This window comes from Engystomops pustulosus, chromosome 5, assembly GCF_040894005.1.
Source record: "Engystomops pustulosus chromosome 5, aEngPut4.maternal, whole genome shotgun sequence".
NCBI classification, from domain to species: domain Eukaryota; kingdom Metazoa; phylum Chordata; class Amphibia; order Anura; family Leptodactylidae; genus Engystomops; species Engystomops pustulosus.
Window position 1 is genome coordinate 63,067,803 of NC_092415.1, and position 25,026 is coordinate 63,092,828.

Below are 25,026 nucleotides of genomic sequence, written 5' to 3' on the forward strand. Positions count from 1 at the left end.
GAGGGAGGAGGAAGTGCTGGAAGAGCAGGGGAGAGACAGTGAAACAGCCTGTGAAGCTACAGCAGAAATGGGCTCTGTTAACACTCCCAAAGCCTTTTTGGCTCATTAGCATAATTTAAAAAGTTGATGTTAGAAGAAAGGATGCCATGAATAACAAATTTAAGAAGATTACCACAGTCAGAGTGCCTAGATCTATGAGTATATGTGCCCCTGGTTTATCATGCTTGATTTTGATGGTAATTTTCCTTTAACATAATCATCTGTTCCCATAACCTTTTTCTAGAAAGGCATCAAGGCTTCTCTCAAACATCTGCAGAGTCTCATCCATAGCAACATCCTGCGGCAAAGGGTCCCACTGCTCTCCTCTAGGAGTAGCATTCACATATATATATATATATATATATATATATATATATATATATATATATTGTAATGAGGTCTAGCCTTAGCTGTATTCTTTATACTTTGAATGACCCCAAGTTATGAAGTAATCTGTCATTACATTGCAGTATCACCATTCCCTTAATAATCTTGGTTGCTCTCCTATGCAACTGTTTCGGTTCAGCTATGTCTTTTGTATACACTGGTCACCAAAGTTGTGCACAATATTCCATATGTGGTCTGACCTGTGAATTGTATAAGGGCAGAACTACTGTATGTCCTTCTCATAATAACCTAGGCCTCGCTAAATACATCCCATTAGCAGTTGCCTGGCTCTGGTCACTAAATGAAGTTTACCATCCACCAATACCCCCAAGTCTAATTCTGCTACAGATTTAACAAGTAATTGACTCTTTAAAACATTCTTTGTATTTCCTCAGCCCAAGGGCATAACCTTACATCTATTTACTTCATTTATGACAACCCCCCTTTTTCTGTCTAACATTGTAATGTTTTCTATCAAACCTGTCCTGTAGTGCAGAAAAGCCACGCCCTGGGCAGAAATGGGGGCCCCAATTATATCACATACCCAGGGGATAGATAAGAAATTTGATTTGGATGGGTTGTGACTTCTGAAAAATTGGTAGTTGTCAACATATGGTATTTCTAAAGCATAGGCTACTAATCCTTCCAATACACGACCATCTCACAAACTTTGATAATATACTATTAAAGTAAATACAAAGTGTATAGCACTTTAGAGAGGATTAGAGGTATATAGAGGATTTTGTAACAAAAAGAAAAACAACTAGAGTAATAAATAGTGGTTTTGGAATATTTTTATTTTTTTAAGTAGGATGTGTGTCTTATTTACTTGTGTGTTATTTGCTTGCATTATGTTTATGGTAATAGAGGCAAACTTGCTTTGTATCAAATGAAGGTCCTGATCCACTTTTTTCCTTTGATGTTTGGACCTGGTGCCCAAAATACAAAAAGGTCCATAGGCACTGCTCTTGCTAGAATTCTGTATATTAGACCATACTGTGAATAGATGGACCGCTGTTATCTATTTACGGTACACAATGGCCATAATAGCTGCAAAGCTGTAGGAATAAGAAGTGCATCTCTTAGAATTTTCCAGCTGTCATAATTCATATGGACCTCCTTGTTTGTGAGACATGTTGCGTGCCTTCATCTCCTAAACTCTTGAGGGAAAATAATTATTTACAGCGATAGATAAGATCTTGTAAGTGGGTAAATTAGGAAGAAGTACAATCTGCATTGTCGTAGCTTTTATCTTGCCTTTATTAATAGAACATCTTTTGGGAACACAAAAAGAAAACTGCAACCAGGGTAATAGCGAGGAATAACAATACCTGGTAACACTGTGAATGCTAGTCATGAATCTCTTCTCCTTTAGTATTCTCTCTACCTTATACATTTTGTGGCATCATGTATTAAGAAACATTCTTTCCACTTTTTTCTTTCTGACTTTTTGTTCCTTTTTTATATACCTGTACAGGCCCAATGCAGGAAACAGTGTATGATTTCTGGAGGATGGTGTGGCATGAAAATACCGCCAGCATAGTCATGGTGACCAATCTAGTAGAAGTTGGCAGGGTAAGCGATGTTTATATCTTTTATAGAATTTAATATTTTGTATAATTTCTGAAAGGTACAACATTTGATATTTATTTGATGTGAGCTAGATGCATCAATATTGGTCATTCTTCATTCTAATTATTTTATGTTATTACATATTAACAAAAGCCCTTCTAAACAAGGGAAACTGGGAGCCAATTAATCAAAACTGTCCAAGAGAAGAACTGTTCTAGTTGCTCATGCCAAACAATAGAGCTCAAGAGCAACAAGAGCTCAGCTTTAATGCTGTGGAAAAAAATAAGCTGAGCTCTAATCGGTTACCATGAACAGCTAAAACTGTTTTGCTCTTAGGCCCCATTAACACTGCTGTCATAGGGAACTATACAGCCGAATATATGTCCCCATAGATGGCTATGGGGATCCAACGGCAGTATGGTTCCACGTACACAGGGAAAAGATAGAGCATGCTTTATCATTCCCCATAGTACAGGCTCATAGTACAGGCACTGTGCATACATCAATCAAAACATGTAAAAAATGTAAAGCATTAAAAACAAGTGATGTAGAAATGGGAGTAGGAACAAGGGGATATGGAGGCAAGTCACAGACCTAAAGCTTTGTTTAAATACAGATAGAACAAGGAGGGAAGAGTTTCACCCTCCTCTTTGTAGTCAATGCCCTGGCTGTCTCAGTTGTTGCAGTCCAAAAGTGAGCTATGCACTAGCCTGTGACAATCCAGAATGAACACCCTCTTCCTGGCAAGCCAGAAAACATACTTAAAACAGTTCATATTGCTACTGTCTTCCTGGATAGCCCCAAAATAGCCCCCAAAACACAGAAGGGCACATCATGGTGTTGTATGGCAAAGAGTATCTGAATTTCTTTCTTATTGGAGCACCCACCGGGGGCCGGACCAGATTTTATACAAGTTGCACATGTGACCAGAGAGGCAAGCCACCCTGGATGGCAAATCCTTGCATTCGTTGGTCAGAAATCAGAAGTCCTTCCAGGTGGTGTTCCTTCACAAATCGGACAACCCCACTATAGCACCATACATTAACCCAGTTGAAGGGGAAGGAGCTTTTCCACTTGTCTCATCTGAGACATTGTCAGAGGAGCAGAAAGAAGAAGCGAAACATGGACTTTCCGTAAAAGCTGTTGCAGGGTGAGCAAACCTGGCAATTGCCCAAGGCCTTAAACCTCTGGAGGGTCCCCTTAGTCTGGCTGATCACACTGCACCAACTATGGGTAGTTACAAGTTTCGCAGCACTAAACCGCTGCTAGCAATGCCTTCAGACACCTCCTCATTCTGATGACTCATCTTCTCTCTTACTGATCCTTGTGCTTGCCGTTGTTTCAATGGCCAGCACCAGACCCCATGTATTTCAGTGATATCCCACACATATAGCCGTGGCTTGCAGTCTTTTGCAGGTAGCCTAACTAAGGATTATTACAGTGCAAGGTGGAATTAGATTTAGCTCCCTTATTGGTTTACCCCTGGTTATTAAAGCCTGGTCTCTGCACCACATTAATGCAGTGTCTGAACCTACACTCTTGTTAAACCACAATAATATGTTATGGCATTGTGAATGCTCAGTGCTTTACCACTTCTTATAACACCTTCTAAATTTTAGAATGTGACAAACAGTCAATCATTATTGGGGGCCCCTATATCCAATTTTGCCCAAGGCTCCATGTAAGTGTAGTGTCCAGAGGCTGGAAGTGCTACCAGGAGAGAGTCCAGTAGACCAGGAGACGTGGAGGAGGCCATAGGAGGGCAACAACCCAGCTGCTACCTCCGCAATTGTGCAAGAAGGAAAAGGAGGAGCACTGCCAGAGCCCTGCAAAAAGGGCACAAATGTGTCTGCACAAACGGTTAGCACCCAACTCCATGAGGATGGCATGAGGGACCGACGTCCACAGATGGGGGTTGTGCACACAGCCCAACGCTGTGCAGGATGCTTGGCATTTGCCAGATAACACCAGGTTTGGCAAATTCGCCACTGGTGCCCGGTGGTTTTCACAGATGAAAGCAGGTTCATACTGAGCACATGTGACAGACATGACGGGTCTGGAAATACAGTAGAGAGCTATCTTCTCTTCTGCCTGCAACATCCTTCAGCATGAGCAGTTTGGCAGTGGGTCAGTAATGGTGTGAGTTGGCAGTTCTTTGGAGGGTCGCGCAGGACAGACTGTCCAGGAGTTGGCTCCTTTAGTTGGATACTTTAGTCCAGGTCTGGAAGGGGATCCCTCAGGAGACCATTTGCAACCTCATCAGGAGCATGCTGAGGCATTGTAGAGAGGTCGGACAGGCATGTGGAGGCCACACACAATACTGAGCCTCATTTTGCCTTGTTTTACGGACATAACATCATAGTTGGATCAGCCTCTAGTGGGTGACTCCACATCTAGGCCACCAATGGTTAATAAATTTGATTTCCATTGAGGATTTTTTTGTGATTTTGTTGTCAGCACATTTAACTTTGTACAGAACAAAGTATTCAATGAGAATATTTAATTCATTCAGATCTAGGATGTATTATGTAAGTGTTCCCTTTATTTTTTGAGCAATATATTTGCCAAATTTTTACTAATTTATGTCATAGTACAGATGCTCTAATCTGGAGAAGAGCATTGTGCTAGGCTATTCATTTATGGTGTGTGGTTGGTATTAAAGGAAACCTACCACTGCTCGCATGATAAAATCATGCGAGCAGACCACCTGGTAGGCTATTTAATACTGATGCCGGCACATACTTTAGTTAGGCACGGCAATCGTTAGTTTAGATTAAAAAATGTTTTACTTGCATATGAAAATATTCCTCCGGTGCTACCCCTACGTCATCTTCAGAAGGGAGATGCCTTCCGATCTTTAATTATTCACGCCTCCTTCATTGTAGCCGTTTCCTTCGGGTGCCGAGAGCCGTGACGTCACCAAGCTCTCGGCACCTATCGCGCATGCGCAGATACTAACTCTCACACAGCCAGACAGCGATAGGTGCCGAGAGCTTGGTGACGTCACGGCTCTCGGCACCCGAAGGAAACGGCTACAATGAAGGAGGCGTGAATAATTAAAGATCGGAAGGCATCTCCCTTCCGAAGATGACGTAGGGGTAGCACCGGAGGAATATTTTCATATGCAAGTAAAACATTTTTTTATCTAAACTAACGATCGCCGTGCCTAACTAAAGTATGTGCCGGCATCAGTATTAAATAGCCTACCAGGTTGTCTGCTCGCATGATTTTATCATGTGAGCAGTGGTAGGTTTCCTTTAAATGAATTGGATATTGGTCATTTTTATATACAGTATTTTGGTACAGATCTTTTTATGAAGTACTACAGCATCTTCTATTAGTTTATTTGTACCAATATTTTTTTGTAATAGGATTCTTTTAAACTTTCTATCAAATATAGTACTTTTAAGTATTATATTGTATATATATAGTATTTTTGTATTAAAGTTTGTGATATATTTGGCATTATTGGGTATTAGTGGGTATTTCTTTTGGTTATCTAAGGGTAGCCATTCCCTGGCAACAATTAGCCTTTGACAAAATGATGGAGTGGAAACATGTCATAGGGCAACATAGAAGATATTACCGATAAGTGTGTGACTATGTTCCTTACATCTGTTTGCATTTATACAGGGGAGAGAAGTAAAACTAATGTGTAAACTAGTTCACTTCTGAGTCTGTTTCTTTTGCAGTAAGTTCCGCTCAGGAGCAGTTTCTTGTACACAAAGAAAAACACTTTAATTTTCTGATTACACCTTTGTGTCTTCAGGCTATTGAAGAAGTTAAAGTACGTTGCTCCAGTGCAATGTAATAGCGAAGCAATGAAAACAGATATGTCTCCTGATAATTGTGCTGGAAGCTGCTTCCCATCTCATACTGGAGCTATCAGTCTTTAAATCTGCATAATGATTTCAATTGATTTCTGAGCTTCATTTTCTCTCGCCGCCTGCCTGCATTGTGTGAAATCCCATTTACAGATCATCTTTGTTCCTGCACTCTCAAAGCGCAATGCATACCTTGGCTAAGTAAGGGTTGATGTCCGTGAGCGTTTATTGTTTCTCCACTTGGCAAGGGCAACGGTGAAAGGCTACCTGTTACCCTGGTGTATACACAGATGTATTCTTGGCAAGCGATGTGACACTTACTTCTCACCTGTATGTCACATGGGACCTTTGGCATTCAGATCATAGTTTTCTGCTCTGAATTTTTTACCAAAGCGCATTCTTTTTTTAACCACTTCCCCCTCACTCCCACGTGTGATTTGAAATTTGCTTATATCTTGTAAACTTTGTTTTATTAATGTTCATTTTTGTTTGTATATAGAGACATAAACGTCTTTTGTACTTTTCCGCTGATTCACCCACCCAGCGGCATGCAGTGCAATCTGTATGGCTCCCACAGGAGACTTTTGCGCTGGTAATTTAAGCTAATGATTTCTAAACATGTTAAGTCAGATTTGAAAAGACCTCATTAAACTGTGACTGTTTATTAAAAACTGAAAATGGAGCCTTCCAGGCATTTCCAGATATTATTAGTTTGCCCTGCACAGAGCTGATAACGGGTGATAAAATGATTTCATTCATACAAGAGGCTTATACTCCAAGGAGTAAACACATTAGTAAAGTCTTGTGAATGAAGTGCCTCACACAGTATTGATCTTTGCCTTGTCATTCATGCAGGGTATTCTTTTTCTCTGTGGATCCATATTATGCTGTTTTATCCTACTGGATCTATTGTGACAAACTGAAGAGACTAGATGAGAAAAAGTGCAGGGTTATGGCTTTTTGTCATATTTGAAGACACTTTTTCGACTGATGACATAAAGAGGTTGAAAGTAAAAAAAATGCTGTTACCTTATAGGGATGATAAAAAGCCAGGATGGTAGTCAGGCATATCTGAATTTCAGTGTAGCAATCATTTCCCCAGTGGTTTTAATGATTATTGCTTGGTCTACTAAAGGAGCAATGAAAAAGAATAAAAAAAGTTTCAAAACAATCATTGCTGTGCCATAGTTACCAGAAGCCACTGAATTGCCAATGGACATTTCCATTAAAAGAGTATTAAAGGGTATTAGAGTAATTCCAGCTGATACTTGCAATTTTGAATAGGTCCAATCCCCTGTGTAATAGGTTTGAAGGCCAAATATGTCACAATGAGAATGACAGTGTGGTTTGATTTTATTGTTCCCAGTCGCTTCATAAGAATGTCTTATTTACTCAGTTTAAGGCTACATTCACACGATGTTGGGGGACATATATCCGGTCCCATAGGTCGGCAATGGGCTCATGGAGCGATACGGTGCAGCACACGTGTGGCAACGTACCGCTGCGTACACGGGGAAAAGATAGGACATGTCCTATTCTTCCCGTGTTACGGCGCCGTGCGCCATGCATCACTGTGGAGAGGGGAGGAGTCACCCATCGTGGTGAACATATGTCCACCAGGCTACGTCTTGGTGGGCATACGTTAATGTGAATGAGGCCTAAAAAAACACAGTGTGCATGTATATAGGGGTTCATTCATGTTTGATACACAGTTTCTGTTCTTGTAGTCAGTGTCAGGCCAGAGGATCCTCCGGTGGACGCAGGATTTAATCAATTACTGGAACCCCAGAGATACAGCAGAAGACAATTGGTCCAATTTGGAAACAAGTAACATTTCCTAAGGGATGATAGAGAGTTTAATAATTTTCTGTGTGTCCCAAAGAACTCCAGCCTGACACTGCTTGTAGTCTTCCGTCTCTGTAATTTTGCAGACCTCTTTATCTGCTGTTGGTTGGTCACCTAGCTGCTGTGATTCACTGCCTTCTTCTTAGAGCTTCTATGTAATCTGAGATCTAAGTGAAATTTTTTCCAACTTTCTAGAAAATATGGCATGCAGAAATGTTATTTTAATTTAAAGCATTATGATTATGAGTGTACAAAAATGAACCAGCAATGGGAAGAATATGGCAAACCAGACGTCTGCATGAATATAAAGATGTATAAATGGGATCTCTATATATAGTTAAATCACTAAACTGAAACACCATTGTTGATGTGTTTTTTTAGTTTAAATCCAGATAAAGATACATGTTGATAGAAGAACTCGGCAGGAATTGGGTTCCAGCAGAGCATGTGGGAGTATGGACAGAAATGAAAGTTATATACAAGCAGCCATATAATCACTGTTGTATCTTTTTCTCCCTAACATTTATTATCTTCAGCTCAATATTATAAATTGTCTTAGGTGCGATGTTATTTTTTCTCATTAAGTTTATTAAATCATTAAACCCTGTAATTAGGAATCCTCCATGTCCTGGATTATCATAACAGAATTTAGGCCAACAAGAACATATGCACAGAATTTATAAACTGTTTATCACATTCACTCTGAGCAGAGAACAAGTCCTGGCAACTGTGTTACAGGCAGTGGCAGGTCAGTAAAAACCATGGAAAATAAGAAACACGGAGGGTTATATTCCTTGAATGAACGTGTCATCATAAATGAAGTATATCCTTCTAAGGTCAAGCAGCAAGCGAGCTGATGTGCTGTGGTCAGTGGAGCAGGACCAAAAACGCTGGAAAAGCCAAATATTTCTCCTAGTAATTCCAGGAGTGCTATACACAGAGAAAACGTCTGGTAAAATACTTCTGATTTTTTTCTCCAAGAGTGTTCAAGAAGGGAAATAGCTGCCATTACAGAGCTATCTTTCTCCGCATCAGGATGGACATCTGAGGCATTTTATTTCTCTTTGATGAAGTGGGCCTCTTGTTGTTGCAGCTTTACCCTAGATTTGTTGACAGGAAACTTTCATCCATAACCTACTTTATGCTACGAATGAAATATTGCTAGGCTTGAGCACCTAAAGAGCAGCTATTTTAAGATTGTTCTTTTGGCTTGAAAAATTATATCAGAAACAACAGGCTCTATGCAGTATAATTGGTTAGACTCTTACTTGAGCGTGCTGTGTGGTTTGGAATTACTCCTCTCAACAGCTACTTGGCGGCCTCAATTTCCTCTAAGCTAGACAGTCTGGTAAAGATAGTGTTAAGCTAATTGCAAGAATGAATAGATATATGTCCCCATTCTGGAGGCATTTTTGAATATCAACCCATAAATTTGACATAATAGTCATTTTTAATCACTCCCTTTCTACCCAGCATATTATTCTTGCTTTTGTTAGGATCCGTACAAATAAAAAAAAGAATTACAGATATTGAATTGTAAAGGGTATGTGTGCATGCTAGGGAATCCTTCCCATCCCCAGCTCAGTATTACTTAATCTAGATACAGCTAATACTGATTTCTTAATGGGGTAACCTGAGACTCCTTACATATCCACTCATAAACAATAAGACTAACAATGAAATTAGAATAGCCCCGCTCATTTCATGTACAGCCCAATGTATGTACATTGTATGCTTTCAACATTGAAAGCATTTTCAACTATGCCACCGCCTGCCACTATCTTTATATGTATACAATAAGCATATACGTCGGGTACTTTCCAGATATGTGCAACACCCCTGCCAATACATAGGCAGGCTGGTAGTTGAGAATAGTGCCTTCTATGAAGGTTTCAGAACCTGGTCATAGTTTTTATAGCAGCGGTAGCCTCTGCCTGGAAAGGCATTAGTTAAATGGGTGTAAGATGTTATCCAACTATGTGGCTGTATTGTAAACTGGAGTGTGATTGGAGAGGTGCTATCACCTGACCAGGGGGAGGATAAGACTCCTGTGCAGAGGGAGCACATGGTACTTCAGAGTCTGTCAGCTGTCTAGACCACATGGTCTGAGTGAAGAGAAAGTCAGTGTACAGCACAACTTTATTGCTGTCACAGAAACCAATACCAGGAACTGAGTCAGGAGACTCTAACCCAGTTTGGACACAGCTCCATCTAAATTCTCCCAGCCTGCATATACCATCAGGCTGGTGCCTTATCCTGCCGACCACTCTCCACGATCCCTCCAGTACCAGAATCTGAATCTGCTGTTTGACCTTTCTGGTCCATAACATGCTACCTGTTGTTCAATAAAGAACCGTGAGTTGATTTGCACAACGTTGCCTCCGTCTGATCCCTGGATACAGCTGTCTACCTCCACGGGCTTCCTCATCCATTACTCACGGACTTATCTTTCAGACATTCAGGGGTTGCCCCAAAAACAAGTACTCCAGCCTCTCCCTCCATATTTCTTGCATACACCACCTGCTGGAGACCTGCCAGGCTGTAGAACAGCCCTCCGGTCCCCATACCTCTTCTGCCCCCCCTCTAGGGGGTGTGATGCTAGAGCCCAAAAAGCCTCTGGTAATGCCACCTAGACGAATTCAGCCTAATTTGCATAAATATAAAAGTAATTTTTATACAAAATGAGCTGGATGATATCCCTATAAAAGGAATGCCTGCTATAAAGATGTTACCCTGGTGGTGCAGTGTGGAGGTTAATTTAAGTGGTGGATTTACTTTACACATGACATATTTTTTATTAAACATTCTGTATCAATGAGCGCCATCCATTTTTACCCATTTTTTTGTGTGCTTGGTTTTGCATCTACTACAAAATATAGATAAAGGGAGCTGCAAATAATTCTGATATAGATGTTTAGTAAAAAGATCTTGAGCCTGTTAAATCGCTGTTCATTTCTGCCAAAACCTGAAAGTCAACAGTTGGCAGGAGCGATCTCCAGACATCTTTGTTTTGCCTCGGCTGTGTTCCTGATCCTCCTGCAGCTGCTTCCTGTTATGTTCTTTGAAGTTATTTACAATATGTGGCGAATGTTTCCCTACGACAAACGCATCCATCAGGACATACATGATTATATAATGTGAGTACTTAGCCATTGTGATGGTAATGGCGTGACCTTTGTTATTAAGCTGTAATATTCTAGCATAGTTCTATTATAGAATAGAAATGACCTTCTCCTAGTAAAATAATATTGATTTTCTTATTTATGGATTTTCAACACATTCATACACATACAAGATCGCTGCACAATATCTGCAAAATCCAGTTATTACATAGAATGTTTGGCTGTCTGTAACACATAATACAGCATTAAATGTATCATTATGAGAAAATCCAATGTAAGCAGATGTGTAGGGCTACATAACAAGTGGATCTAGCAGAAATGAAGATTGTTACATGTTTCCCTTTATTATCATATAATGTTACAATATAACAATACATCTACATATGTCAATATTTTTTCTTGGCATATTGATTTCTTATATGAATCAACTTTTATATTAAACATCAGTTTGAACATTCACCCTATATTTTTATGTAGCATTTCCCTCACCCAGGCAGTGCCATTGATCACACTATTAAAATAGATAAAAACATTCACATTTTAGGTTTTAGTCTTGTCACCTAAACTGGATGTTAGAAGAACAATTGGATGGTTTAGGAGAATGTTGACCAGGTATACAATAGAATTCCAAAGATATTTACAACTTCTCTGCTTTCTCTATATTATTCTGGATTTACTTCTGGCTTTTCTCTATGGTTCAACCCTACTTTTCTTCACAGCAACAGAGTGTAAAACTTAATATTGACACTGATGTCACCTTTTCTCCACACAACACCAAGTGTCTTGTATGGCAAAACATTATCTGCATTTTCACTGTGGCTAATGTCAGTGAAATAGCTTATCTTGATCAGGCAGCACAGCTTAAAAGCTACCAACTTAAAGGAAATCTACCCTGTGGTAATCTTCTTATATTTATTGTCCGTGGCCTCCTTCCATCTAAATTCAACTTTTAAAATTATGCTAATGAAGGGATCTGTGGGTTTTTCGAGTGTTTTTTTTTTTGCATTGCTGGTTATATTGTTCTTACTAAATAAATCAATTGAAGTTGAGGTAGAGATCTGTTTGTAGAATAGTGGATATCAGACTCCAAATAAACCCTGTGTAGTCTATACTTTATGTCTTCTGAGTATTGCTAAATAAAATATATAGTATGCTACTAACAGGAGACATACAGATTTGATTTACTGATTTAAAGATTATAGTTTGTTACCATGAAGATGTATAAGTCTGTATAAGAAATGCACAGGGGTGTTACTACAGGGGTAGCAGCCATAGCAGCTACTATGGGGCCTGAAATGTCAGGGGGCCCGGGCATCCTTGTGCACTATTGTATATATTATGCTGCACATTGTACATATATATATATATATATATATATACACACATATATATATATATATATATATATATATATATATATATATATATATGTACAATGTGCAGCATAATGTACATGTTATATATAACATTGTGCATCTTCCACAGTACACAGCTGAGCTAGTAGCTGAGATTAAAAAGAATGGGGGCGGGAACAGCAGGACTAGGAATCTGTCATCTCTACTTCCTGCCATTTACTTCCCCCATGTGGTCACCAGCTGCTGGGACAGTATAAATATAAAAGTGTATTAAGGTATATATCAGCACATACATGTGTGTGCATGAGTGTATAAATGTGTCTAAAATACTACATTTGTGGTTGCATAGGTCTTACACAGCCTTAATATGAAAAATAATCATGCTTATTTGGGTAAAGATGATAATGTATGGTGACTAGTATACATTGTCTGCAGCTTTGTATGGTCAAAACTGTTGGTAGACTCCTTACATTTTTGGCACTTTATAGATTTTGTAAGTTCTCTCCTGAGTGTTCTCTCTTAAGTTCTCTCTTACATGAATGAGCTTCCAGAAAAACTTTACTAATGATTATGGGGTTTTTCATCCACAGGTAAAATGCTGTAAATACTGGCCAGATGATACAGAGATCTATAAAGATATTAAAGTGACGCTTATTGAAACAGAATTACTAGCAGAATATGTAATACGGACTTTTGCAGTAGAAAAGGTAACTTCTTTATAATGTTGTATTGCATATTATAAGACAATATTGTACAGATGTTTATACTGATGGCCAACACGTCATAATAGATCAGGAGGGGTGAAACTCAGACTTCATACCAATGAGTTGTTTGGCTCTGCATAAACAGAAAAGCACAGACTAGGAAGCAGTTTGCTCTGTGTCTCTACAGCAACAAAGTCACAGATTCAACAATTTCTGAGTTCTTGTTATATAGCACCAGACAGCTCATCACATATCTGGCAATTAATGATAGATCCATGGTAGTATACATCCCATCAACGTCTGACGTTCAGACAAGCATTGCGTCTTTTTGTTAGTGACTATGACATCATATCCAACAATCACATTGCTCCCCTGCGGCTCAGTATAGAGCGCTAATGCTAGTATTTAGTGAAGAGGCTGCAGTGCCTGCCCAAATGTGATCCCTATTAGCTGATCATGACCTGGAGTCAATATCTGCCAAATGTCATATTTATGACTTATCCTAAAGAAAGGTCATCAATGTAAAAGACTTATAAAACTCCTTTTAGCTTTCTGGTTTAATTAAAGGGCTTTTTGAGATTAAATATGTTGATGATATATCTATATTAGATCAGAAAGGCCCAACACCAAGATTCCTTCCCCCATTCAACTACTCCCATTAGCCTGAGAACTTCCAAACATGGAGTAGACAACTGGTCCCGGTGCTTGTTTGCCAATGCTGTCCTAAGGATAAATCACAGTAGGAGGCACTAAAGGAGGATTTCTAACTTAACATTTGTAAATACTATTCTATTAACTGAAGTGGAAGAAAACTACAAAGTGTCCCATTCTGGAACATTTTTTGGATCCATGGATTACACAGATATTGATTTTACAGGAAATGTTTGCCCTACAGGGAAACAGAGCATTTGCTGATTGGCTCCCCTCATTGTTTACACCTTGTAGCTGAGATTTTGTCTAACAAAAAGAGATTGTTAAAAGCCAAAGTGGACACAAGTTAAAACTTTTGGCTGTATGTATGATCTTTTTTTCAATTTTAGTTGCCCTTGTAAATTAACGCCGTGATTAACTGTATCAATCCAGATGACGATGAACATGGCTCTTCCAAAGCAAATAATCTTTTATTCTGAACCACCATACACATTCTTTAAAGATTGACTGATGGTAGACTAGTACCACTCTCATTCTGGTTCTGACTTTTTCTGCTAGGAACTGCTTTTCAGTCTGCAAATCAGTCTCCTGAGCGTTACCTGAGCGCTTTATATCATTTATTACTCATCACTCACCTGGTCCTGCCCTTAAAGTGAATAAATTATATGCCAGTGAAATTCTTTTTCATCAAAATTGTGCCGTTCTGGATTATAATAAAAGCCGTTCCTAGCAGAAGAAGTTATGACAAGCATGTGAGTAGTACTAGTCAATTAGTCATTAGTCAATCTGGTAGTAGATGTCCTATAAGCACACAATCATATATTTACAGTAACATTTGTATACTACTCTATCACTGCTTGAGAAACGCCCATTGTGAGCTGAAACGTTGCATATGCTCCGTCTGAATAAAAGTTGCTTTAGAAGTGTTGTCCTTGTCATTTAGATTTATACGTATCATCAGACCATGTGTATGACTATCCAAAAAGAAGGGGGGTGGAATATATCGTATATGTTGTTAAAATATTACAAATAAATTCTTACAAGGTTACAAAATTGATATCCGAGTTGGGCACTTAAAAAGCAGAGCAACTTCCGATCCTTGTATTAATTTTTTTTTTTTTTGTATTGTCGCAATATGTAAATTTAATGGAAGTGGCATCTGTTGGATGTTGGTGGTAATCAAATGGTGGTGAGCAGTGAATTGTCTTATATGTATAATATATCCATATCCAGGTGCATACAATGCATTATTATCGCTGTATCTAATTAGTTCAGAAATCTTTTCCTGAGTTGGACCCAACAGTCTGAACAGTCTATCTTCTCTACTCCAAAATTTCTATCTGGCTTCACATGACATGTAGTATTAAATTGTTCATTTCTTATCACCAGTACATTCTTTTACTCTATTAAAGAAAGGAACGTTGCATTTTCCTGACCACCCTGCTTCCCACAGATTCTTAGCTAACTTTTTTTTGCGAACTGAAACTCAAAGTTCTTTCCCAGCCCTGTGAAGTGTGCAAATTGCACTGAATAGCATATGTTTGCATTGATGAGGGAAGTGTGAAGACCTCCAGTTGGAGATGTTTCTTATTTAATCTTGTATAGACTCGATTCATCTGTTGAACAGATGGAGTCCCATTCAATCCCATTAGAAATGGTAGCACTGTATTAAAATGTCGTATTTATTGAGATTTATGAAGATTTTCTAGAATATTATCTTTCTGGCAGAGTATAAGAGATTGCAAGAAGTGGGGTAAATTCAGTTCATATAAAAAATGTTTCAACTTTTGTTCATTGTGACGGTGATTACTGCATTTGTGTTATTTTTCTGATATTTAATAGGATTCCGCAAACAGAGAATAGATGTTTATAATTATGTTGAAGGAAATATCTTCACATTTGCTTTCTATGACAATAAGGAGCTTTATAAAAAAAAATATCATTCTTGTATTTTGGGTTCTACAATGATTAGTCTTTAGCTATGATAATTATTTTTGTAGGAAAATAAACCATTTACTATATATTTATATGCTTTTTTTAGCTTTAATGCATTTTTTTAATGTTCCATTAATCTGTATATCTGTTTCTTGTTTTTATTATGGACAGAGGGGTGTACATGAAATACGAGAAATCCGTCAGTTTCACTTCACTGGTTGGCCTGATCACGGTGTGCCATACCATGCGACAGGACTTTTAGGGTTTGTACGGCAAGTCAAATCAAAGAACCCAGCCAACGCAGGCCCACTGGTTGTACATTGCAGGTAAGACTTATAGATACAGTATGACATAATGATGCTGGGTTTCAGTAAAACAGTTATATCAATTATTAAAATAGTATAGACATAAAGAATAGAATAACCAGTTAATATGATGGTATGAGGTGATGACGATGGGCAAACAGCATAACTATATAATAAAAAATGAAATAAATAAAAGGGCATTTCCAACTTTAAGTACTTAAAGTTTATATGTTGTACTATAAAAAATGTATGTTATAAAAACCTTCATCAGTGGATGAACATTGTCCTGGTCATATCATTCCCAAAAGGGTGCAAAGTCACCTATTATTTTGATACCAAATCAAAGCTCCGTCAACCAGTAGACCAGAACAGGTGAACAGAAAGAATGACCAACACAGTAAATTGCATAAATTGTATATTTTTTTCATAATGGCCATACATATTTATTTACAGGAGCACCAATTTTAAGGACATTAATAAATGTATGTTATGTTATTATGTAGTATTGATCTGCTTAAAAACAATTCTGGCTGAGTAGCTCAGGTTCTAGTACCTCAAAAATGCAGCCATTGATTGCATGATGGTCCAATTTGTAAATTCCTAGGGGCAGAATGTACATATAATGCTTGAGAAAATGAATTTGGTAAATTTATCATGTACACAGAAGGGATATGCTCCAATAAAGCCGGTTTTTATGAAATACAAAGATATAGGGACTCCTGAAACATTTTTCCCTGCAAGGCTTTTACATTTCATTACATAGACCTTGTAAGATACTTGTCTAATATAGATTTCATTATTTGGTCTTTTCTCATCCCTTTTCTTTTGCCTGTTGATGTTTACAAACTTTACAGAATATTCTTAGATAGTTGTTTATGTAATAGTGAAATATACTGTACAGTCATTAACTTTTTTTCTTTTTTGTGTCTTAAGGCAAGGTACACTAAAAATATTAGTTTTATTTCGAAAACGTATTGCTGAATCCCATCTTATTGGTAGCTGCATGTGTGATCATTATTGGTTTTATTATTGGTGGTCAAGAAAAGTTTAGCAGCCTTTGATATTACAAGTAGAGTACATTGTAATAGTAATAGTAGCCTCTGATAAATCACTGGTCCTAATGACTCAAGAAAAAATGAAGAGACTAAAAAGTATGCAAGCATTATTATGTGGTGGTTGTATCTATTATAGAAGCCTTCATTTTTGTCAATGCTGGAAATATTAAATCCCATACACTTATAGAAAATGTGCATACTTAAAGGAAATATATCATCAAAACCATTCATTATAAACCAGGGACATAGATGCTGGCACAGTGGCTATGGTATTTTACTTTTAAAATTATGTTAAGGATCTAGAAGGGCTTGGCGTGTTACTGAAGCCCTCTGTGCTCCGGCTTCACAAGCTGTTGATATACTGTGTAGCAAGCCTCAATCTCACCCTCCCCCCTGCACTTCCTGTGATCTCAGCAACAGTAAGCACACAGGGCAGGGGAGAAGTGCTCCTTAAGAATTTAACACTGTGATTCTGCCGCACTGAGGTGCTCTGATGACATTCCCATAGCCTTTCTGGCACATAAGCATAATTTTAAAAGTAGATTTTAGAAGAGTGGAGGGTAACAAATATAAGAAGATTACCACAGTCACAATAGTAAAGGACTGCACGTCACTCCACTGGGTGTGCAAGAGGGTGCTCAAGTAGCATACCAGTTCGTTAAGTATAAATTTATTTATACTTTATTATTACCACAGTCACAATGACTGGATCTATGAGTAAGTGCCACTGGTTTATCATGCTGAATTTTGATGGTAGATTTGTTTTACGCACCACAAATTGCATGGGCTTCTCTATATTAACCCAGTAGGAAACATGTTGCTTTCAAATATCCTTTTTTGCTGTTTTATGTCTTTTCTTTTTTTTTTTATGCCTTTTCTTTTTTAGTGCTGGAGCTGGCAGAACAGGTTGCTTTATTGTCATAGACATCATGCTGGACATGGCTGAAAGGGAAGGAGTTGTAGATATTTACAACTGTGTGAGGGAACTTCGCTCTCGTAGAGTGAATATGGTACAGACAGAGGTAAATTGACTATATGTTATTATATGTGCAGAACTAACATAATGGCCCAGATTTATCAAAATGTTTGCACCAGATTTCTCTCTGACTTTGGACTGAAAAGAATATGCAAACTGCTTGTGTATGTATTTATGAAGTGTTTGCGCCAGTATTCAATAATCTTGTACACTCAATAGTGAAGCAAACTGCACATACTGCACATAGTTTTAAGCTTGTACCTTATCATAAAGGTCTACATGACTTTCACTGGGTTTAAAAGCTGGTAACAAGGTTTGGTAAACTTTTTTTCATTGCGGATCACCAAAACTGTACGAAATATGGATGATGCAAAGACTATTTTGTGGCTGTACAGCACAAGCCCTGCACAACCCTTTAGGATTTTTTGTTCTTAACCCCTTAGCGCTCTGCGCCGTAGCTGTACTGCGCAGCTTCCCACTATTGGCGCACTATTGGCTAACACCCGCGGTCGGAGTGGGCTCCGATCGCGGGCGTTTAACCTGTTAAATGCCGCGGTCAACGCGACCACGGCATTTAACATACCTTCCGGGGGTCTTTATCCCACGATCGCCCCCCCCCCCCCCCCCGCGCGCCGTTTTCGGGGGGGCTGATCGCTGCTATGACACCTCTGGGGTCCGATCGGGACCCCGGAGAAGCCTGAAGGCAGTGCCTTTAAGATGGCGTCTGGGACGTCATCTTAAAGGCAAAGTGTCAGCCTATGCATCTGCATAGGCTGGCACTGCTAATACCCTGCAATACATCAGTATTGCAGAGTATTATCATGAACAAGCAATCAGATGATTGCTTGTTCATATCCCATGGTGGATCCAGTAAAAAATGTAAAAAAAAAATGTTTTTCAATAAAAAATAACTTTATAAATCACTAAAAATGCCCATAAGCCCCAAAACATATAAAGAGACATATAACGCTCAAAAAAGTCTAAATCATAACACAAACCCCACATATATAGTATCACCGCGTCCGTAACAATCCATAGAATAAAACTAAATAACTATTGAAAAAAAAAACGTTAAAAACCCGCCCATAATTATGATTTTTACCTATTATATCCCACTAAAAATGCAATAAAAAGTGATCAACAAAACATATGTACTCCAGAATGATACTGTTGCAAAGAATAACATGTCCCGCAAAAATCAAGCCATCAAACAGCTCTGTAGCCAAAAATGTAACAATGTTATGCCACTTGGAAGACGGCAATGCAAAAATGATAGATTTTTCCCCACATTAGGGTTTTATTTGGCAAATTTAGTAAAACATAAGAAAAAATATTCATGTCTGGTATCCCCGTAATCGTATCGACCCATAGAATAAAGATAACAGGATTATTAGGATATACGGTGAACACGAAAAAAAAAAAAAAAGTTAAAAATCCAGTACAGAATTGATGCTTTTCTACTCATGACCTCAAAAAAAGTTCCTAAATTTTCAACAATAGGTGATACCAACCCCAAAATGGTAACACTGGAAAAAGCATCTCATCGCGCAAAAAAACTGCCGTCACATGGCCCCAATAACGGAAAAGCGAAAATTTTATAGCCTTCAAAAGGGGGCAACGAGAAAACTAAAATCCTGGCAGCTGCAGGGTGCTCCTTCCCTTCTGCGTCTTGCTGTGCCCCCATAACACAAGTAATGTCCACATGTGGGGGGTCGCTGCACTCAGGAGAAATTGTAGAACAAATTTTATGGTGGGTTTTCTCTTTTTATCTTTTGGAAATGTGTAAATTTTAGGGCTAAATTAACGTATAACCGACAAAATTTGACCATTCTAAATTTCACCGCCATTTTGATTCAATTACTATGAAGATCTCAAGGGGTTAACAATCTTTGTAAATGCTGTTTCTGATAGTTTGTGGGGTGCAGATTTGAAAATGGGTTGGTTATATAGGGGGTTTTTGATGCTAAATATGTAAAATTTAATTTCAAACAGTATTTATCCCCAAAATAGTCAATTCTGAAAATACGGAAAATCGCTATTCGATTTGTAGGCCGCGTGACGTCAAAATAAATTATCCAAACATTTCAAAAATTATGAAAATGTAAAGTAGACAAATGGGAAATGTTATTCGGCAAGTTATTTAGGTGGTAAATCGATCTGCCTGAAAACGCGGTGATTTTGAATTTCGAAAATGGCAAATTTTTCTAAAAATTCATAATTTTTTTCCTTTTTTTGTAAATAAACGCAAAACTTATCAGCCAAAATTTACCACTAAAATGAAGTACAACATGTGGGGAAAAACAATCTCAGAATCGCTTTGATAAGTAACAGTGTTCAAAAGTTATAACCATATAAAGAGACGCAGGTCAGAATCCAAAAAATGGGATTGAGCCTTAAGCTGTAAAATGGCTGCGTCCTTAAGGGGTTAAATGTCATAAAAACAATTAATTCCAATGTTATATTTTTTATCCAATAGGAACAGTACGTGTTCATTCATGATGCCATATTAGAGGCCTGTTTGTGTGGGGACACATCAATCTCTGCATCTCAGGTCCGATCAGTCTACTATGAAATGAATAAAGTGGACCCTCAAACCAACTCAAGTCAAATTAAGGAGGAATTTAGGGTAAGTATATATTGACTTAATTTGTTAAATCAGTGAGAGGCATTCAGCACCTAAAAGTCCTTTATAATAAAGCTTGTGAGGTCTTGGTAGTCTGACCTGCACAGATCAGAAATTGATGGCATGACCTGGCAAAATGCCACCATTTTCTATGAGTTCCATAAATATTTACTTTTCCCAGATGTATTTTAAGGCAAAGTAATGGTGTACTGTAGCTAAAGTAATAATCTGACCTTCAGTTTCTGTGTTATTGTTTTTGCAGACACTGAACATGGTGACTCCAACTCTACGGGTAGAAGACTGTAGTATAGCACTCTTGCCTAGGAACCATGAAAAGAACCGTTGTATGGATGTCTTACCTCCAGACCGTTGCCTCCCTTTCCTCATAACAATAGATGGAGAAAGCAGTAACTACATCAATGCTGCCTTGATGGATGTAAGAACATTTTTATGGTTCATACTAATGAGAATATAATCTATAATCCCACAAAATGAAATCTCCCAAGTAAGAGAAAACAGCCTTGAGCACCCATCAGGGTACACTTTAACAATAGTTAGTGACAGGTATTGTAGAGAAAAGCAATGTCATCTAAAGTTCTACAATGCCAGTAGAACATAAGGACATTGATGAAGTACAGGATAGAATGCCATCTCTACATTATTTCCCTTGATACTAGATTGTCTGTTCTCTAATGGGCCCTGTAGACCTGTTACTTTTTGTTGCATTACAGTACTTTACTATTAGGTTATTTTTGTCTTGTATATATTATTCTTTTTAAATTTAAACTAAAACTATTTTTTTTCTTAGCAGAAAGGAAAAAAGAAGGGTGGGTTGGGGAGTGTAACAAAAAAGCCGGTATAAGAGGGCTAGAAAAATTGAGGCATTATGGCTAATACAGAAAAGGGGACTACAAAACCAAAAATTGAGCATTAGAAGTGGAGAAACGAAGACATTGGAGCATATTTAACAGGACCTCTGCACCACATTAGTGGAGAAACTGAGAAATTGGGGCATATTTATCAGGACTTCTGTGCCTATTGCTAGCACTTGCGACTATTTAGCCCTCTCCGCCACCTCCACGCCAGTGGGGCGTGGGGGGCGTAGCTGGCGACTTTTAAGTTGGCAGTTGCGTTTATCCCACAAGAAAAAGAAAAGATACATGCCAAGTGACCAAGACAATACATTCTTTATTCATACATCAAAAAACACCACAACACAAAAAAGAGAATAAAAACCATTAAAAATGTAAACAAATAAACGCGGCACAGCATCCTGCCCTGATACATCAAGAGACTTCCGCGAATATGCAGCGATGGGGCAATCATGCTCTGGCGCACGAGCACTAGTGTATGATAAATGTCCCCCATTATATTCATGGGACTAGAGAAATTAGGGCATTTAAAATGGGGGTCATTAGAAATTTGGGCATTAAAAGAGGGAGCTACAGAAAAGTGGCATTATACAGGGGGGTGTCAGAGGAAGGGATCTTTGTACTATGTGGGGGGCATTATGGAGGCTAGCAGGCATTATTATAATTTGTGGAAACACTAAGGTGTGATGTGGCAAGGCTCATGGACTGGAAATTTTGATCGCTATCCTTTACTGGTCCCTGTGTACAGCAGGTCTCTGGTTCATAGAAGGTTGGGGATATTACCACACATGTCCATGGCTTGTTTTTGCTTCATGCTTTTTTAAAGATGGATGGAACTGAGCTGGCACAAATGATTGACAGTTGTGCTTTTTTGGGATAATGCAGGCCTAATTTTTTTATTGTAGTAAAACCCCTATGAATGGTTCTGTGTATTAGATCATAATAAATAAACACCTGGTCCTTAGATTGTCTTAAAGTGTAACTGTCATTTCAAAAAACTTTAGATATATTTTAGGGCAGGTAATTTTAAGCCCTTTTGCAATTGGATTAGTTACCCGAATCTTGCTCTTTTCCTTGTATTCTGCAGACCTCCCCTAGATGGCAGTCATCTCTCATATGTCTGTTACTATGGACATTTTGTCTTCATAAAGAAGCTGAGACTATGGGAGGGAGAGACACGCCCTCCTCTCTCTCCGTCCAATCAGCTGAGCACCTCATGGCTCAGTGCTGCATTAGTCATGTGTCACTACTCCTGCAGTCAGTCATGTGCAGGGAGAATCCCTGACTAATGTAGTGACCAAACACATACACTCTTATCTCTCCTCAGCTTTCCCTACACCTGTATACTGTATAAAGAAATAATCCACACAGACAGAAACTTCAGCCCCCCATCCACCCATCACCACACACAAGTAAGTGACAGGAGACACTCTCCAAGCTGTGGCCTCATGTGCTGTGCTGGAGTGTTGCTTAGATAGATAGGTACATAGCTAGATAGATATGAGATAGATAGATAGATATCCAAAAAAGCAGTAAGTCCAGCTTGACAAAGGCTCCCTGTGAGCTGAAACATTGCACATGGAATAAAAGACACCCCGTCACTTTTTGACATGAACTTGAGTGCTGCCAGTTTTTTTGAAACTTTACTACCGAGGCTCTCGTGCCAGAGAGCATCTGGGCTTTGCACCCACCAGCATTGCGGTGCTGCTCCGAACTTTCATTTTTGTATAGGTACATAGCTAGATAGATATGAGATAGATAGATAGATAGATAGATAGATATCCAAAAAAACAGTAAGTCCAGCAGCACAATCAAAATAGAAAAAATGATAGGGTGCTATCCTCAACTCTCACCAACAGAGTCCTAGATGCATATGAAATCGAAAACGGCAGCACTCCAATTCAGTGAAAAATCTGTGTTTTTATTCCTACCTGTGCACAGGTTGGAATAAAAACAGTTTTTTCACTGAATTGGAGTGCTGCCGTTTTCGATTTCTTAGATAGATAGATAGATGGTCATCACCATGCGCTTGTGATGAGGTGACAGGAGGCAGGCTCCGCCCCTCCATCTTGCTGTTTTCTAGTTTTTTATGAGAGCTGGAAACCCTGGTTGCTATGGGCCAAAAGAGGTACTAAATGAGGACCAAGAGGCAAAATACTTTGAGGAATTATTCCAAGGGACACCTGGAGCAGTATTATGTATTTTTGGTTTTTTTTTTTGCTCAGAATGATGGTTACACTTTAAGTCTACAACTTCAGACAACACCACATAAGATTCTACCATGTCATTATTTATTTCTCAAAAATAAAGCTTAGAATGGAAAATCACCACCCGATAAATGAGTAACCACCTTTACCAGTAATCACTTGGCATAAACTCTTCAATGGATACCTTTATATTTGTCCTCTATCATAGAGCACCAGAGTCCATTACATGGACACATAATATATGTATATGCATTACACCTACTGTAACACATATTGTACAGTATCTTGTCCTGTTGAAGGCTGTACCTATAGAGACAACATGCCAGGTACTCTTCACTATGGGAAGGAAACCCCAGTCACTACTTCGCTCCTGCAGGCTGCAGTCTATTCGGTTAAGAATTTGCAGACATTATAACTGTCTTTTAAAGCTCAGATACAAAACTTTCCACTGTGACAACCATTTAATACGTACAAATGTTAAAAGTTAACCTTCACCTTCCTTAGAGAATGTGAATATCTCTACTAAAAATAAAACTGTAAGAAATACCACATTGACCTCACAAATCAATTTTTTGTCCAATCCTTTGTTAAAAAAAATGTCTATATTGTTATCACTTGAAGATGAAAATGTTATAAAGTGGTGGCATTTCTTACAAGAAAAAAGGAAAAACCTGTAAAGGGGCCCTGGTCGTTCTGTTAATCTTAACAATGTCTTGGTTTGTGACATTCAGCTTTTGAACATACTTGATTTCCGGCTTCTTTGCTATCATTATAATTTCTTCTGGTTTCTTTAGAGCTACGTGCAGCCCTCAGCTTTCATCGTTACACAACATCCCTTACCGAACACAGTAAAAGACTTCTGGAGGCTGGTCCTTGACTATCACTGTACCTCAATAGTAATGCTAAATGATGTAGACCCTGCACAGGTATGTCAGCCGAAACCATTCAAGCACTGGCAGAATTCATTCCAACAAAGCCATCCATAGGCTATTTTCTGACTATGAACACAATACGCCTTTTTATTGTGTTACCTCGATAGAAGTCACTTGGTCAATGCAAATAAAAGTGCTCTATGCAAAAAACACATTATATTATTATACGATATATTTTAGAACGTCAAGCTTATTTGTTACATTGTGCATTGTGGGTGACAGCCATCAATTTGCTGTTGCAATAGCCAAATATGTATGAGAATGAAGTCACACTGCAGAGTACTCCATCTTTATCAAGTACTGATTCTGGAATGATGATATTCCAGCAGCTTTCTTATTTTCTAAGTTAAAATCATTCTAGTAATTTATTATCAAGTTTTAATTAGTCAAAACTGTTCTGCAGAGAAATTGTCACCATTTACATAAACCTCAGCATGGTAATGGAGAAATGGAGAAAACATGAGAAAACACAGAGGCAAAATACAAACTTCATGAAGTTGATGACTTTGGTCAATTTCAAACAGCTCGTTAGTATCACATAGCATAACCAGAGCTGTGTGATATAATGAGCTGTACACATATATGACATCAAATGACCACGGACTGATTTCTATCCACAAGT

The 25,026-nt window shown here is 38.4% G+C and overlaps 1 protein-coding gene across 7 annotated transcripts in view; it reads left to right on the plus strand.

Moving 5' to 3' along the window:
• The window catches only part of PTPRM (protein tyrosine phosphatase receptor type M), a 490,017-nt gene that overhangs the window by 448,257 nt on the left and 16,734 nt on the right, over window positions 1-25,026 (plus strand). For all 7 annotated transcript variants that reach the window (XM_072152202.1, XM_072152207.1, XM_072152203.1 and 4 more), the window contains 7 exons: window positions 1,904-2,001; window positions 12,735-12,851; window positions 15,606-15,760; window positions 17,681-17,816; window positions 20,247-20,396; window positions 20,656-20,829; window positions 24,267-24,398. In XM_072152202.1, the coding sequence (XP_072008303.1) occupies window positions 1,904-2,001; window positions 12,735-12,851; window positions 15,606-15,760; window positions 17,681-17,816; window positions 20,247-20,396; window positions 20,656-20,829; window positions 24,267-24,398 (962 nt within the window). The remainder of the gene's footprint in view (window positions 1-1,903; window positions 2,002-12,734; window positions 12,852-15,605; window positions 15,761-17,680; window positions 17,817-20,246; window positions 20,397-20,655; window positions 20,830-24,266; window positions 24,399-25,026) is intronic.